We start from the raw sequence: 16,612 nt of genomic DNA on the forward strand, positions 1-16,612 counted from the left end.
CGCACCCATGGCGGACGAGGACATCGAATCGCTGCTGCAGGCAGGCATCCAGGCCGCCGCCAAGGTACTGCACCTTTTAGAGCAGATCATTGTCTATCAAACCATGCAACTTCGGCCCGTAGACCCGGGATATTCACCGAGATATGCTTGGAACGGAAGTATCTCTAATATTTTCTTTTTTATTGTAATTATTGAATTATTTACTCAGTCCAAGCAAGAGAAAGCGGACCACATGGACGATAAACCCGAGCAGGAATCACGGCGCTCTCGACGCCGCAGCAGGACGCGCAGCCGCAGTCGGAGCCACTCGCGCCGTCGATCTCGCCGGTCGAGATCCCGATCCAAGACTCGTCGACGCTCTCGTCGCTCACGTTCTCGTTCCCGCTCGGCACCGCGCCGCAGTCGGGGCAGCTCACGACGAGAGAGAGGACGCAGCCGCAGCAGGGAGCGACCAACCAGGAGGAAACAGAAGAGCAAGAGTCGCTCACGCTCGGTTCCCAAGGTGGAGAGGGAGCGCAGCACGTCGGCGGAGCGTGCCGAACGTGCCAAGCAGCGCGAACTGATGGAGCTCACGCGTGACCACCGCACGGTGTTTGTCGGACAACTGACCCAAAAGGTGCGCGAGAAGGACCTAGAGCGGTTCCTCACCAAGACCGGCAAAGTGGAGAACGTGCTGCTCATCCGAGACAAGTTTACCAACCGCTCCAAGGGCTTTGCGTACGTGGAGCTGTCGAATTTGGAAGATGTGCCCAAGGTGTTGCTGCTGAGTGGACAGGTGCCGGATTTCCAGGTGTTCCCGATCATGATCAAGGCGTCGGAAGCGGAAAAGAATTTTGCTGCTAAGAAGGACTCGGTCATGAATGCCACTGCGACAACCAATGCGCCTCTTACGGCGGACGCCCCTGGCGCGGGACTTGCCGGGGCAATTTCTGGTGCCGGCGGCATGTCGGCGTCGGCACTGTCTGCGGCCAGTCGTATTTATTGCGGAAACCTCCACACGAACATCACGGAGGACGACCTGCGGATTGTGTTCCAGTCGTTCGGTGAGGTGCTATCGGTGACGATCAACCGCGATGAAATGGGACGTTCGAAGGGCTTTAGCTTTGTCCAGTTCAGCAGTCCACAGGAAGCTAACTTTGCGTTGTCTAAAGGCAACGGTTTGGAGCTTGCAGGAAACTATCTGCGGCTTGGCCCTGTGAACGAGCATGCCGTGGGCGGCGGTAACAGAGGTATGGCTGGAGCAGGTGTTAGTGGCGCGGACGACAGTGCTACAGGTGGCCGATGGAAGCTCGAGGACGATGAAGGCACGGGACTTAGCATGAACGCACACTCACGTTCGGCACTGATGGCAAAGCTTGCTGGTAACGACGTGAACTTGTTCCCTACGTCTATGCGTGGCAGCGTTGGAGGATACCCAGCTGCATCATCCACTGGCGACTACACGAACAGTGTCGCGGCTACTGCTGCGCAGCGCGCGGAGCAGGCAACGGCGCTGATGACGTCGACGGAGATCGAAGGAACTGAGTCGTTTTGCTTCGTGGTGAAGAATATGTTCGATGTGTACCAGGAGCAAAAGAGCGGGAACCCCGACTGGCCTGTGGAGATCCAGCAGGATGTCGAGGAAGAGTGTGGACAGTATGGGCCTGTGCTGCACACGTACGTGGAGAAGGACAAGCAGGGCGGACTGGTGTACGTGCTGTTTGACAACGTGGGCAGTGCTGTGTCCGCCGCCACGAAGCTGCATGGCCGCTGGTTCAACAAGCGTCAGATTAGTGTTAGGTACCTGTCATCGCAGGAGTACGTCGGCATGTTCCCCGAAGCCCGCTCCGCTGTGCAGACCGCGCGCAACAACAGCTCCCAGTAAGCTTCGAGCTCCCCAACACTCTTCTTTCCTACTCACCCCAAAACGCACGTGCGCATCCACACAGGCTCTGACTGCAAACGCCGCGAGAACTGACCAGGGACTCGATGATTAGGTTGCAACTCAAAGGACAAACCGTAGCCAGGTAGCAGAGGAATCCGCCGATACCCAGGTGATCCGTTGCGTATTCTCGTTAGGAAGTTGCTCGTAGATACCTGATTGTTGGCGATGCTGTTAGCTGCCTTCTAATGCTTGCATTCTGTTCGTAGTGGCACGGCTCAGCACCAGCGAGAGAGAAACTCGCCACCGAAAAATGACCTCTTGGGTTTGCTCTCAATGGTGCACACGCCGTGCAGTTGTCTCTATATTACGTATGGTGGGCTCACTAACTACTCTTCCGCCTGCTCGACAGCTTCTTCAGTCTGCACCGCATCGGCATTCTGCCGCTTCTCCAGCAGTTCAGTCGCCAGCGTGCGCTCGACGATGCGGATGAGCTTGTCCACCTGCGTCTCCGAGAAGCGCCCGGCGCAGTCCTCGATGATGAGGTGGACGTCCACCAGCTCCGTGGGGATGTGGTTGATGAACTGCAGCTTCTCGGCGGGCGTGAGCGCCGGCAGCTCGGCCTGGGCCAGCTCCTTGAGGAAGTCCTGGATGCAGCTGGCGCTAAGCGTGGAGCAGTTGGAGTGGCTCTGCGTGAGGAACTTGAGCACCTTGTGGTCCATCCAGTTGCGCTCAGCGTACTCGACCATGGCCGACTTGTGCAGGCGCTGCTCCTTGCGCTCCTGCATGAGCGACAGCACCTCGAAATCGCTCAGCGAACCCTCGTTGATCAGCAGCACCTTCATGGTCAACCTTGGTCTGGGTGGTTTGGTTGGCGAGCTGGGTTCGCGGTCGCAATCTAATGCGAGATTATCGCAAAACGCACACGGCAGGGCAGAAAACAGTTGGATTATGCGCTTCCACATAGTAAAACTACAAGTGTCTAGGCTGCTATCTCAGCACCTAATCCCTAGGAAATAAGAACTAAAACTAACAATAAAAAGTACTTAATCGGCGTCACGAAGCTCGCATAGACCATGGGGTCGCCCTGCCACTCATATCAGCACTTGCCCCCTTCACTGCCGGCGCTGAGCGTCACGCTGCTCCCTCTCGCGTTGGTTCTCGGGCTTGCTGCCGTCCGCACTCAAGCTCGGGTTCAGTTGGCGTGACCTCAATACCATCGTCGAGGTGGGTGTGTCCAAGGATCTTTGCGCCCGCGTGGACCCTGCTCGAGTCGATCGTCTTGTACCCCTCGCCATCCTGGGCGCGGGTCGTACCCTGGGGCGGATCTCGGGCGTGTCCTGCATGGCGAAGGCGAACTCGTTCTCCAGCGATCTGAAGACGCGCGGAGAGCTGGGCGGCGAGTCATCTACAAGCGGAGACAGCGCAAGCCGTGGATACGTCCGCGCGTACACGATGCCCCCGTAGTTGCGTCGCCGCTTGGTTCTCTTGGGCGGGGGCGGAGGGTTCTTCCTGTCCAGCATCCGCGCGGACGGTGGGGGCGTCACCTGAACTGTGCGAAGCGACGTGCGCTGCCGCGCCCTCTCAACGTCGCTGGCCTGCGAGTCCTGGCTGCAGCTTACGACGTCCTTGTCGAGGTTGGCACATGCCGCTACTAGGTCTGCGTCGCTGCCTTGGGAGCTCACGACGAACTCCTCCAAGTTGGTGTATGTGGCGTCCGCTCTGTTCTCCTTTGGGTCCTCCTCCTCGTCTCGTCGAGACGGGATGACAATGGGCGAGGGAGGGAACCTCGCCTTCTCCTCTGGAACCTGTTCTGGCGTAGTCTGCGAGTGCCTTTCACTCAAATTGGCCGGTGGGGAGGACGGTAGAGCGGGAGGGGGCGAGGTAGAAGCCCCGTCCTCCCCTACGCGACGCCTCTTGGTCCCCTGTTTGTCCTCGTTGCCGCTGCTGCAGCTGTTGCTCGTCTCCCCCTGTGGCGATTGCTCGGGTGTGGCACTGCGTTGCCGTTTGTTACTGGGCTTGGGCTTCTTCTCCTCCGGCTCGGGGCTGCGCAGCTCCTGCGGCTTCAAGGGCGACGCATCTAGCCGCCGCTTCTTCCAGCTCGCGGCGTCATCACGCGTAGGCTGGCGGGGTGGAGGGGGCGGCGACAGCGAGGCCGACGCGGGTCTCCGCCGCTTGCCCGTCACCACGAGAGGCTCCATCGCAAGCTACTGGCAGTTGAGGAAGTGAGCTACGAGCAGCTAGTCGGCACCGCAGAGCTCTTGGGCAAAGCTTGCACGTGCGCTTTCTTTCTTCCAGATATGTCGAGGCGACTCAAAATCCCCCCCTTTTTCCTCTTGCATTCACTATGCACCATACACAAAACGGCTCTATTTTTTGTGGAAAAGCGTCCGCCCAAACTAGTCAATTGGGAGCCGCCCAAAACAGCGTTAATTTGGGCGCCCCACTTACGAGAACTGCACCACGGTATGGATTCGTACTTAGTAGTAAGAGCCCCCAGAACCGCAGGCTCGTCGTCTCCCTCCCCGCCATTGCTGCTAGAGCCAAAGAAGCGCAAAGGAACGTCGCCGGTCCCCGCCACTGCACAAGATGCTGAGCCGAACGATCCGCCAGGCTGCCTCGCAGGCCCAGCGCCAGGGTGCGCGCATGGCCTCCACTAAGCGCTCGTCCGTGAACGGCAAGGGAGCGTTGGACGGCGTCTACAAGACCTTCATGAAGAGCACGCCCGTGTATGTGACCACGGTCCTCGTCGCCGCGCTGGTCGTGGAGGGCGTCTACGGATCGGCCACCAGCTACATCTGGGAGTCCAGCAACCGCGGTGTACGTTGCAGCAGTTCGCAGCCAAATAGGATCTCTTCAACGAGTTATGGGCTTATGACACATTCTGGTGGTGCTGACATTTTTGGTATTTTTTCATTTATTGTTGGTTGATATGCAGCGCCTGTATCACCACATTGACTGGTCCAAGTTCGCTGAGGAGGAGGAAGAAGAGGAAGAGGAGGAAGAGGAGGAAGAAGAGGAAGAAGAGGAGGAGGACGCCCACGAGGACGACGAGGACGACGAATAGACGTTCCCATTGGTTGAGTCTTTCGTCTTCTTGGCCCATTGCAACGCAATCCGCAGCACTCAAGAACTGCCTTTCGATCACTTTTCGACACATGAGTTGGCGTGAGGAAAATTGAGTGTCGTGTTATAGGGGCTTGCCTTTAACTGACCAGAAACACGAAGAAAAATACTACGATGAAGGTTCCTCGTCACCCTCTCCTGACTCTATGCATGCGATCACGCGTGGGGGTTATGACTCCGGTAGTGGGTTGTTGTGTCTTCTAGCGGGGCTCCTCTTTTGTCTTTAACATCTAGCTGTGCTCGCTGACAGCGGAAGCCGACGCAGCGCTGCCCGAGCCGCTGCTCATGCCTTTGGTGTTTAGGATCTTGTTCGCGGCCGAGATACGGTAGGCCTTCGAGTTGCCAGGTCGACGCTTCACCTTCAACGCGCGCTTGTCGAGCATTTTCTGTAAGGGGTCAAGACCGCCAGAAAGCGTTAGAGCCAAGAGCATCGTGTAAAGGACCACCGGAATATTAGAGTACGTAAGCAGTCTTACCTCGACGTCGCTAAGCTTGCAACCTGCTGCCACGCAGCGCACCATGGCGAAGTACATGACGTCAGCGGCCTCGCCAGCCACATCCGGGATGGATTCAGCCTCTGCAAGCTCCTGTGCCTCTTCGACAAGCTTGTTGCGCAACAGCTCCGAGTCATCAAACAGCCGCTTGGTATAAGATCCGACAGGCGCATGCGCGTGACGGCTGAAGAGCATGCTCTCCAGAGCACGGAGGCCGCCGTCGCGGCCCCAGCACGTACGAGTGTTGAGGTGGCAGAATCCAGCGCCAGTTTGGTTCACGGTGAAGCGCAGAGCATCGCTGTCGCAGTCCATGTCGATCTGTAGGAGCTTCTGGGCGTTGCCGCTGCTCTCGCCCTTCTTCCAGAGGCCGCCACGTGATCGGGAGTAGTAGACGCCACGGCCGCTCGAAACAGCAGCCAAGATACTCTCCGCGCTCGAGTACACCAGTCCGAGCGCCACACCCGCTTCATCGGCCACAACTGTCGTGAATAGTCCATCCGGCCGGTCCGTACGCAGGCACTGGACGAACGCCAGTGCTGCGTCTACCACCGCCTCACCGTCTCCCGTCACCATATCAATGCGCTCCTCACCTTCACCATCGCAGTATCCAGAGGTCACCACGTGAATGTTCTTGTGGTGGAGCTCCTGGATCCTGGCGAGCGCCAGCACTGCACTACCACCCACTGCAGAGCCCGCGCTCATCTCCACTGCAAACAGGAAGGTGTCGTCGACGCTCTTCCTCAGCACCTGCAGACCTGTAAACAACGCTTCGAACCCGTTCTCCTGCGTGAGTGTCACCGAGTCAATGACGAGCACCACGCCACTCGCAGTGCCTTCCAGCCTCACTAGTTTCTCACTGAGCTCGGTGACTTCTCGGGCGTGTAGCAAAGGCACCGGAATGCGCAGCACCACTCGAGCGGCCGGCAGTTCCGACACGGCGACGGCCACCCGCTCTAGCTCTTCGTCTTCGCTTGAGGCGGCGTCCACCAGCACCTTGTCCACGCCCTGGTCCAGCCACGTCGCCAATGGATCGAGCATCTCGGCCGAGAACGGGCCTAACAGCGTGCGCGCGTCCATCAGCGACGCCTTGAGCGACACTTCGCGCGGCTCCGTGTTGAACGCGGGTACGAGCGGCGCCAGATCACGCAACTGACCATCCGGCAGCTTGGCGTACACGAGGCCCAGCGTGCTCAGGCGCCGCAGCAGCGCGCACTGCGCGTCGGTCGTGGCCGCAGATAGAGACGAGAACTCGGGGATCAACATGCTGATGGGCTCGGGTTTTGTTAGTATGCCCAAACTCGTGACAGAATTGGTCAGGATTGGAAATTTGGGCAGCAAATTTGGGTCGTGCGCAGCGAATTTGGGTCGGGCTAAAATGTGTACATGTATGCAGCATGTCCGATATGACATATTATACGTGGTCTTCTGCGACCGAGTCACAAGCGATGTATCATTGTGGAGACTCTTACTCAAGAGGTTATCTCTGCTGCAGCGAGCTACTGCTGGCTTCGAGAAAAATACAACGGGCGCTCTCCTTCGCCTGGATCGGCGCTGGTACGTGGACCCTACTCTTTCGGAGGCGCTTGCTTGAACTTCATGTTCGCTACGAGCTTTGATTCTGGGCTACTGGCGCAGTCCCAGCCCGCTACCCTGGTAACCATGTTTGCTAAGTATCTGATCATTATATTAAACAGCTTTAGTTCCGACTCGTCCGTTAGCATGAGAAGTTTCTTTTTTTAAGCCCGTCAGTTGTTATCTTCATCAACTGGCATTGCCGAAGCCGAAATGATCAGGCCTGGTGACGGAACCAGGCCCACGACATGGGCGACGGAGTATTACCACCAACAAAAACTCGCTCAGGCAAGGATGGGGTGGGGACTTCTGCTACAACCTTCGGCCATTATAGCGTGTCTGGCCATCGCAGGACGCACTATCGTGGGACCACTAGCGGTGATGTTCTTGTTCGCCACCACTGGGTATTTATGGGACGCCAGTGTCTTCATCAAGGCAGACCAGAGCATCTTTGCGTTTACGGAACGCGACGGCTCCATGGCTGGAGGATGCACGGGGTGTCTTGGTCCGTGCAAAATCGTCATGCTCAAGTATACGCTACTGAAAGGCGTGGCCATCGCATCGGCTCCAACTTTCTTTACGCTGACGTCCATCGCTCCAAACGTGTCGCTATACGACTTCAGCCCTCTGAGTGACGAAATTCTCGCCTTTGCGGATGCTCTGGATGTGAACGGAACACTTTGCCAGAGTAGCTACAACGAATGGGGAACGGCTCCGATTGTTGTCACGGGAACGGCGCAAGAGCTGTTCAACATCATCCGAATAGCCGAGCTCAATCTCTCGCCGCAAATGGTGCGAGAGCTTGAGCTGGCCATTGAGCACGCAGACGAATGCATCTCGAAATGGACCATGATGTCGGTCGTGCGGCTGTTCCAGTATCCTACAAGTGCTGGGAGCGCCGAGTTTGGCCACATCCCTGCCGTAGACACTCATGTCTTCCCAGACTACACAGAATGTCGCCCTGATGTCGAGTTAAATGACGATCTGGTTGGCTCCAAGCTAGTGTTGGAAACGGAAGGCGAAGATTTACTTGCAGTGGTTCCGGATGAACTGACGTTGTTCCCGTACAGCTTCACGAGCAGTTTGCCTCCGATCTCTCGTATAGTCCCAGCTGATAAAGCGAAAACGAAGAATGGGGCGACAACAGTGGTAGAGTCTTCGCTCCGAGGTTACTACGGTGGCTGTCGTGTTCGTGCAGTGAATACGACGGGTGTTTACATCGAAGACACGTGTGAGATGTCGAAGCACTGGCTGAGTTATGGACTGATGGTGCACTCTCCCGATGACATTCCACTGTGCAGCACGGGAGACGTGTGTATTCACAACTTTTTCAACTCGCTCTGGGAATGGGAGCACTGTATCACTGCAGACAAACCCAACCGCGTCGGCATGAACCTCAACACGTTCCGCAGTCGCTACGCCGATACGGTCGCCATCAGTGTCCTCCCTGGCGTCGTCGTGATGCAGATGCTCCTCATGGGAATCATCAGTCTGTACCAAGTGATGTCGCACAAGCGTTCTGTGCTTCTCACTCAAATATGGGCGTATCGGTGCCAAAACGGATTCATGCAGGTGGTCTACTTCGCACAAATCTGCTACCATCTCATCTACAATTCGGATCTGTACATGCTTGGACTTGCGACCGGAACACTGACGGGGGAGTCCATTGCAAACTTGACCTACTGTTTTTTTGCCTTTTCGTACTCGCTCGTCAATTTGATCAAGGCACGTTCGGGTGATCAATTGCTAGACCGTGATTTTCGGCTCGTCTGGGAGGCGATGCAATTTGTTGTAACACTTTGTGTGTGGGCCTATCTTCAATCCGTACAAAAGACGTCGATGGAGATTATCATTTCCCATAACGCCGAGATTTTACGCAAAACATCGACTCGAGGTGCAAAGTACTGCGGGCTGAATGACGCCTGTGTCTTGTTCGGACTCAGCACCGCCACTGTAGTAACCATTTTGTCCATGATGCTGGGGTGTGTGGCTGTAATAATGGCGTATTTTCGCAAGAGGAAATATTTGAAGGTGCAAAGTGCAGTTGCGTGGTCACCTCGGCACGCCTTGATATGGCCGAGAGTCCTCAGCGTTACCCAAACTAGCAAGAAGGTCGCGATTCTCGAAGCCGACAATAAGAAGCGAACAACATACCAAAACAATTACAGCAATCTCACATCCTACGAGAAAAACTGTATTGGCGCACCATTCAAGAAGCTGTTTCGAGACTGCGACGACATCGCCTACGTCACCTACAACGGCAAACATTGCACAACAGTTGAAGCGCTGCTACTTACGGGATACCTCTACTATGGTGAACACATTTACCAGGCCTCCTCAGTCGTTCTTCTGCTAGTGGCGCGAGTACTACCTAGAAATTTGATCCGAACGTTTAACGTGTTGCTGCTGCGCTGGTATTTGGATCCGAATAATGGCACATTGTCTCAGGCACGATCGTGCACTTGGCTTCGTGCAAGTGAGGAAAACCACTGGTTCGTTGGTTCTACACCCGTAGCGTAATATTTAACCACGGCAAAAGCTGCAGTTTCATGGTGTTCTCTACTAAGATCGGTTCCATCGTTTTGCTGGCGCTTTATCAGACACGAGTGCCAATGCTACACCACAACACAATTCCCCCCACAACTTTAGGCCATTGCTTCACGCTGTATAATCCCTGAAGAACCAGAATGCTTACGAGCTCCAGCTATTTTGCATAGGCATCATATTTCATAAGAATGACTTGATTCTTGTCACTACAGTCAATAAACGAAGCATTTCTGTTGACGAAGGTTGGTCGGGCGGGACATTGGGAGCGATGGCTTGCTTCGTACTACCGTAGTACTAAGGTTTCCAAAAAATAGGCCGTTCGGGCCTAAATTCGAGTTATTGGGATGCGAATGAACGATACTTTTAGGTCGGCCATTTCAGCTTTTACGTGGGAGTTCATACATCAATAATACTGTGCACGTCTAGAGAAAACCAATGTCTGATCCCGACAACCAGACGCCCGGCTGGGTGGTTGAATACAACAAGCAGCAAAAACTCGACCGAGGAACGCGTGGATGGAGAAACGTTTTTCGGCCGTCGGTCCTCGCAGCCAGCCTTGCTGTCGCAGGACGCGTTCTAGTGGGGCTCATCGCTCTTCTCCTGTTGTTTACCGCCACGAAATACCTATCGGACGGCGCAGTTCTCATCAAGGCTGACGATAGTTTTTTCGCCTTTACAGAAATTGACGTGACCATGGCAGGTGGATGCATGGGATGCGTGCAAGATCGTACTGGTCAAGTATAGTCTGTATGATGGAAACGCTTTCGTGAGTTCGCCGGTGTTCAACGCCTCAGCCCATAAGCTCTCGCACTTGCAAAGTCTCTGGATGGCAATGATGCCGCTTGTCAGAGCGGTGGGGGGCCACACACAATGTAGTCACGGGGACAGCTCAACAGATGCTGGATGTGATTAGGACGCTGGGCCTGAGCATCGCACCGCAAATGGTTCGTGAACTTGAGCTCTCTGTAGGACGTACCGACGGGTGTGATACTCGCTGGAGTATTTTAGCAGTGTCAAGGCTGTTCCAGTTTCCGACGAGAGTGGGTGACAGCACTCTTGCCAAACTCTCAGTCGTAGACCTCAACGCTTTCCCCGACTACACGGAGTGCCGTCCTGTGGTGGAGATAAACAATAACCTCGTCGGTTCCAAGCTGGCTCTTGCAACAAATGGAGATGGCGTCTTGATTGCTGTTCCTGAGAGTTTGACGTTGTTCCCGTACAGCTTCACAAGTAGCCTCCCTCCTGTTTCACGTATGGTTTCGGCCGGCACAACAAAATATGGGGGGACAAATGTGACGCAGCCACTTCTTCGAGCTTACTACGGTGACTGTCAAGTGCGTGAGGTAAACACAACCGGAGTATTCATCGAAAATACGTGCGAGATGTCCAAGCATTGGGGGTCGTACGGTTTGATGGTGCACTCGCCAGACGACATTCCTCTCTGTACCAGCGGAGATGTGTGCGTCCATAACTACTTCAACTCGCTCCGGGAATGGCTGAACTATGTCTCTGAAGATCGACCTGATCGCAACGGCATGATCGTCAATCCATTTCGAATTCGCTACGCCGACACTGTCGCTCTCAACGTTCTCCCAGGCATCGTGGTTGCCCAGATCCTTATCATGGGCATTGTCAGCCTGTACCAGGTGATGTCCCACAATCACTCCGTGCTACTTACGCAGATCTGGGGTTACCGCTGCCAAAACGGTCGAATGCAGATCGTTTACCTCGCCCAGAGCATATACCACCTCATGTTTTACTCGGATCTATACGTGCTCGGCTTGCCGACGGGTACTTTGACTGGCGAGTCGGTTGCAAACCTCACGTGCTGTTTCTTTGCTTTCTCGTATTCGGCTGTCAACGTCAACTTGATGAAGGCACGATCGGGAGAGCAGCAGTTGGATCGGCATTTTCGTCTTACATGGGAGGCAATGCAACTTATCGCCACGGTTTGTGTAGGCTCCATTCTGCTTTCTGTACAGGGAACACCTCTCGAGTTCATCATCATGCAGAACTCCGAAATCCTGCGTAAAACCTCAGCCCGCGGGGCTCAGTATTGCGGTCTGAACGATTCCTGCATCCTGTTCACTATTGATATGGCTTCCATCATTGCCGTGGCGTCCTTGGGTTTGGGTGTCGTGGCTTGGATCATTGCGTTTATCGCAACGAAGGTGAGCGTGAAAGAAAAGAAGTCCGTGGTGATTGATACCAGAAAACCAGCAGCATACCGCACGATTCGGTTTTCATATCAAAGAAACGAAATTGTGCGCACTACATCCGTCGTCTGCCACTCCAAGTTTCGTATTGGCAATGTAAAACATATTCTCTTCGAATTACATCTTTGATGAGCCCATATCCAACCATTTCAATTTATCCCAGGAGTTCCTGTCAGATATATATGTTCATGAAACTGACTGAGAACCATCACTTTAATTTCTTACGAAGCTCTCACCTGACTGATATTAAGCGGGGGAGCAATGGTTAATACACCTGACAGTCCACCAACAGTCTTGGCGACCGAATGCAGCAAGAAACCCAGCCGAAACACCCACGGATGGGAAAATGTACTCCAGCCGTCTGTTGTCGCAGCGTGCATTGCCGTCGTAGGACGTGTTCTAATGGGGCCCATCGCGCTGTTGTTGCTGTTCACTACCACCACACTATTTGTCGGAGAGCTCGGTTCTCATGAGGGATATGTAATGGCATCCACCTTTTGACCGTCACCATACCAGATGAGAGCAAGCCATCCTCGATAGTGCGGAAAACAACGCAAAATACGCAATTGATCAAAATTCACCACCCACCTACAAACCACGCAGTAATTGGTCGGATCACGATAACATATTGGACGGGTGAAAACACATCTTTTTGTTGTGAAGAGGGTCGCTGCTGTGACCTTCATCTGAATATGCAGCATACAAAAGCGTGTACGCCGCAGAGAAACGATATCCTTTAACGCCAACAACATGCAATTGCCGCGAACACAGCAGTCTGGCGCCCCGTCAAACGCCAGCTCCTTGTCGATCAAATGGCTTTAAAGGGCACTAAACACCCGGTTTCTTGTCGGTCATAATATCCCGGTTAGCGACGACGCTTGTTGGCATGCTCAGCCGCATCAGCTGCTCACCAAGCAGGGCCTCCGAATATGGCATTTTTATTTAGTATACTGTAAGGATTGCGCTGCGCGCCTTGCGTCTTCGCAGCTTGCCGCCGGCAGGCGAATCTCCTCCTTGTGAACAATATGCCTCCGTCTGAACGGAGAAGCTGGACGCGTCGACTTGGCACTCGAATCTGATGCTGAAGGCACGGGATTACTCTCACAGCCTAAGTGCAAGATTCAGAGGTGCGCTGTAGGCGCTCTAGATATATTACGTGTAGTGTACGGGGCCCGAGATTCGATAGCGGAGCTCCTTTGCTGTCAGCAGTCTTACAGTGATAGCGGTCTTTGTCTAAAAGCTTCAATGTCACTTTTCAATTTGCCTCGCAACTAAAACATCGCTTCAAACAACACTACTAAACCAAAGCTTCGCCTCGCACTACTTCTTCAGCTTCCACCCCTTCCTCGCCACGCCGTGCCCAATTATGAGTTGGGTCCTCCACATCGGAGGAAATAAATTATGGCATTGCACAACAACAACAAATAAATAATGTAGATCACTACGCATGCAATGCATCAATGCTCCAGTTTATTCCAGCATAATTCAGGCTATCGACCGTGCTCGCATCCCAGTAGCTACGATTCTCTCGAAGAAACAAAATCATCTCCAGTGTCGATGGAAGGAGCCCATGCCGCTGCTGTCCAACCGTGACGCGAGCCGCACTAAAAAAAACGCTCAATCACATTTGATGCGGACGGAATTGACTTCAACTGTTCGTACGTCACCTTGGACTGCTCCAAGCGGCGGCGCTTCGGAATTCGTTCGTCGAAGAAGAGCCCCTCGTCATCGGTGATGTCTTCGTTGTCGACCGCCTTAGCAAACGGCAACAGTGCAGCCTTCTCCGCTCGTGTCAGGGGGTCCTGCCGACCACGCAGAACGCGCACGCACCCAGCCTCGAAGTCGGAACTGTGGACAATATTCGCTCGAGGCCTTGAAATAAAAAAAATAGTTAGCAATGTAATATATAAAAATTTCTCACCGTAACGTACCAAGGTATGCGTTGTAGTGTGGCTTGACGGCAATGAGCTCGTCAAACCACTGACGCACATCTAGCAGATCGACGTCGCTACCCTGGAGAGACTTCGATACAGACTCAATGTCCTTGAGGTCCTTGAAAAGAGTTCGGAGTCGTTTTGTCGCAGCTGGAGTCGGCCTCACCTCCATGATAGCGTCGTCTTCAAAATCCAAGAACTCCAGCAGTTTCAGATACCGCTGCACCATAGTGAATATGGAGCTCCAGCGAGTATCCTGTCGAATGACTGGTTGAAGCTCGGTTTTCAAACTCTGGCAATAGAATTCAGAGCATAAAATATTAAGTTAGCTTTCCCAAAATTTTGACATCGAACCACAAACTGTACACATTTCGTACCGATGCTTTGCTGATTGGGTGAGTGTCCGCAACTTGATCACCAGTGCTTACACCGCAGCCAGATCTTCTTCATGCTGCGCCATTTCTTGTTGAACTGCTTGATTCAACCGGTAGCTTGCACATCCCACAAGGGGCACCCCCAAAAGAGCTGCAACTCGATCCTCGCAGAAAGACAGGGGGAGATTGGATTCAAACAACCCGCTCCAACCAGGCGTAGAGGTTCTGGGACGAGTGCTGCACGAAGCTGATCAAGGACCCGGTCTCTGCCGTTGTAGCGTTAAGCATGACTGCCTCCTGGTCGGGATGCTGTTGCAACACGTGCTGCATCAAGTTAGAGTACCCGTTTCGATTGGTTTGCTTTCGGACCGTGCCGCAACGACAGTAAAACAACTCGAGGATCACCTCGTCGTACTCGTCACGGCACGGTCTGAAGTAGAAGCCCGAAATTTAGGCGTTGGTGAACGTGCGGTCGGGGCCGTTGGCGCGAACCATGGTGGGACAAGGAGTAGTTGAGGCGTAGGGCTTGAAATTGAAAGTGGTAAACTAAAATGGAGGCGCGGCAGGTTCGGTGAAGTGAGCAGTGGTTCGAGAATGGCTGGTTGAGAGAGAAAATAGTAATAAAAATATTTTTTACTGCAATAAATTATGTGATATTACCTGTCTTTGAAAATAAATTATCACATGATCACGTCGGAGTCAAGGAAAATAAAATAGTTTACTAAAGTATTGGGAAAATAATGTTATGGTAAATGTAAATTTCGGAGGCCCTGTCACCAAGTGAGCCTGCGACGTCGTCCGCTGCTGCGTCGGATCGGGGGGGGGGGGGGGGGGGGGTCGGACACCGCGTTGTCCGCAGGGGTAGCCTGGAGAGTATTGATGGTGATGAGAAAATACCAAAAACACCGACAATTTTAGCTGTCTGCACCGCATTTGTGCACCCAGCACCAGCGCAAAACCGGGGAGCCACCCACTAACAATCACACAACTTAAAACGCACGATGATTGAACTAATTTTAACCAATACCAACAGCACATACTAACCGTATCTTTCCAGCCCTCCATTCTCATTTAAGCAGCCCCACCAAGACCTATGACTGCGACATTCATAGAGTCCCTGGCACGCCTCATCGATGCGGGTGACTACGGCGGCAAGTACTACGACCTGGAGAAGATCAAGACGCGCTTAAGCTACAGCAAAGACCGCTACATCTCGTCCCCTTTCTCCTGGCAGCGCGTCGTTGAATCGAACGCACCTGCACTTCTCTTTCGTGGAGCCTGCGACATCATCGCCGGTGTCCACGGCTACAAGCAAATACCGACCGACCCACAGCACTTGCGTGACGCGCTGAAGACTACCAGCATTATTCGATTTGTGGAGGAAGGTGCTCGAGAAGCTGGAAAGTGTGGGTTCTGTCCGCCTGATCAGCTTGCTGTTCACTTGCCAGCTTACTACTCCAAGCTGAAGTTTTCTAGGGACGAAGCCTACGTCTACAAATCCGAGTACTGGATGCAAGTGAGGAACAGAGAGTCGCCTATCCACGTCGACCACGGCCGTGTGGTATCGTACATACCTCCCTGCGCCAAGGACTGTTTCAAGGTATGGGTTTTCTTCCCCCCGGAATCTGAGAAGCGAACCGTGTTCAACTACGGTTACAAGGACGACTCAATCAACCGCATGCTGCAGACCACAGGCAGCGGCGTTTTGGTGCAGCGTCCTGGCGACGTCGTAGTCCTAAACAATCTCGTTTTCCACTCGGTCCTTTTGGTCTACAAGCCGGGCACACCGGAAACCAACAAGTGGGGTGGGGTCTTCGGAGATGTCGTGGTGCGCGAGAAGGACCGATGCGCGTCGTTTAGATACGCTACCAAGGTGGCATCCGGTGCTAAGAAGGGATCAAGAGAAGCCTGGGAATCCCTGCTTTCGGCCTACAGCATGATGGAGGAAGGCGACTACGCCCCGGAATATTTCGAAGAGGAGAAGAAGAAGTTCATGGCAAAGCTGGAATTGCCTGAGAAGTCTGAGAAAGCGCGGGTGGGGGCAAGCGCGAAAAGGGACAAGAAACGCAAGATGAAGGAGAGGATGGAGAGGGTGCGAGCCGCTAAGAGAGGAAACCTAGGAGACTCGGAGGATTAATACATTTGTTACGTTCGGCTTAATTTTGTGCTCGCAGCATTTTTAAATAACGAGTAATGTAGTAACTACGTTGGTGCTTCTGATTTGTCTCTTAGCACTGGTGATTTTGCTCAACACCGATTTTGGATGAAACCAGTACTTGGGTTAGCTCTCGGTACCGTAAAAATATGTTTGGCTATTTTCTTTTCGCAGCCTATTTTAATCTAGTGGTGACTGCCGAACAAACAGCTAATCATGACAATCGTTAGACTCTACCACGTCACTTGTACAAACCATATTAGACTAAACGGTAAAATTGACTGCTCCGTGTAGTACAGTTGAAGTTATTTTCAACTTCAACTTTGAAGATAC

General features: G+C 53.6%; 6 protein-coding genes across 6 annotated transcripts; 3 read left to right on the plus strand and 3 right to left on the minus strand.

Moving 5' to 3' along the window:
• Positions 1 to 7: 7 nt before the first annotated feature.
• Positions 8 to 1,935, plus strand: KRP23_10269 (RNA-binding protein 39; the record flags this gene model as incomplete). The annotated part of the gene is made up of 3 exons (XM_067880698.1): positions 8 to 64; positions 209 to 1,860; positions 1,929 to 1,935. 3 exons carry the CDS (start codon positions 8 to 10, stop codon positions 1,933 to 1,935), a joined length of 1,716 nt encoding a protein of 571 aa, XP_067742099.1.
• A 315-nt stretch (positions 1,936 to 2,250) lies between these two features.
• On the minus strand, positions 2,251 to 2,706 carry KRP23_10270 (DNA-directed RNA polymerase III subunit RPC9; the record flags this gene model as incomplete). Its single annotated transcript, XM_067880699.1, has 1 exon — positions 2,251 to 2,706. The coding sequence occupies one exon, from the start codon at positions 2,704 to 2,706 to the stop codon at positions 2,251 to 2,253; it is 456 nt and encodes a 151-aa protein (XP_067742100.1).
• A 270-nt stretch (positions 2,707 to 2,976) lies between these two features.
• Positions 2,977 to 4,062, minus strand: KRP23_10271 (uncharacterized protein; the record flags this gene model as incomplete). Its single annotated transcript, XM_067880700.1, has 1 exon — positions 2,977 to 4,062. The coding sequence occupies one exon, from the start codon at positions 4,060 to 4,062 to the stop codon at positions 2,977 to 2,979; it is 1,086 nt and encodes a 361-aa protein (XP_067742101.1).
• Positions 4,063 to 4,450: 388 nt separating this feature from the next.
• On the plus strand, positions 4,451 to 4,928 carry KRP23_10272 (Cytochrome b-c1 complex subunit 9; the record flags this gene model as incomplete). The annotated part of the gene is made up of 2 exons (XM_067880701.1): positions 4,451 to 4,681; positions 4,800 to 4,928. 2 exons carry the CDS (start codon positions 4,451 to 4,453, stop codon positions 4,926 to 4,928), a joined length of 360 nt encoding a protein of 119 aa, XP_067742102.1.
• A 289-nt stretch (positions 4,929 to 5,217) lies between these two features.
• On the minus strand, positions 5,218 to 6,744 carry KRP23_10273 (Histidine biosynthesis trifunctional protein; the record flags this gene model as incomplete). The annotated part of the gene is made up of 2 exons (XM_067880702.1): positions 5,218 to 5,373; positions 5,464 to 6,744. 2 exons carry the CDS (start codon positions 6,742 to 6,744, stop codon positions 5,218 to 5,220), a joined length of 1,437 nt encoding a protein of 478 aa, XP_067742103.1.
• A 603-nt stretch (positions 6,745 to 7,347) lies between these two features.
• Positions 7,348 to 11,945, plus strand: KRP23_10274 (uncharacterized protein; the record flags this gene model as incomplete). Its single annotated transcript, XM_067880703.1, has 2 exons — positions 7,348 to 9,545; positions 10,514 to 11,945. The coding sequence occupies 2 exons, from the start codon at positions 7,348 to 7,350 to the stop codon at positions 11,943 to 11,945; spliced, it is 3,630 nt and encodes a 1,209-aa protein (XP_067742104.1).
• Between the last annotated feature and the right edge of the window lie 4,667 nt (positions 11,946 to 16,612).

This window comes from Phytophthora ramorum (assembly GCF_020800215.1).
Source record: "Phytophthora ramorum isolate Pr-102 chromosome Unknown Phyram_PR-102_s0009, whole genome shotgun sequence".
Classification (NCBI taxonomy): domain Eukaryota; phylum Oomycota; class Peronosporomycetes; order Peronosporales; family Peronosporaceae; genus Phytophthora; species Phytophthora ramorum.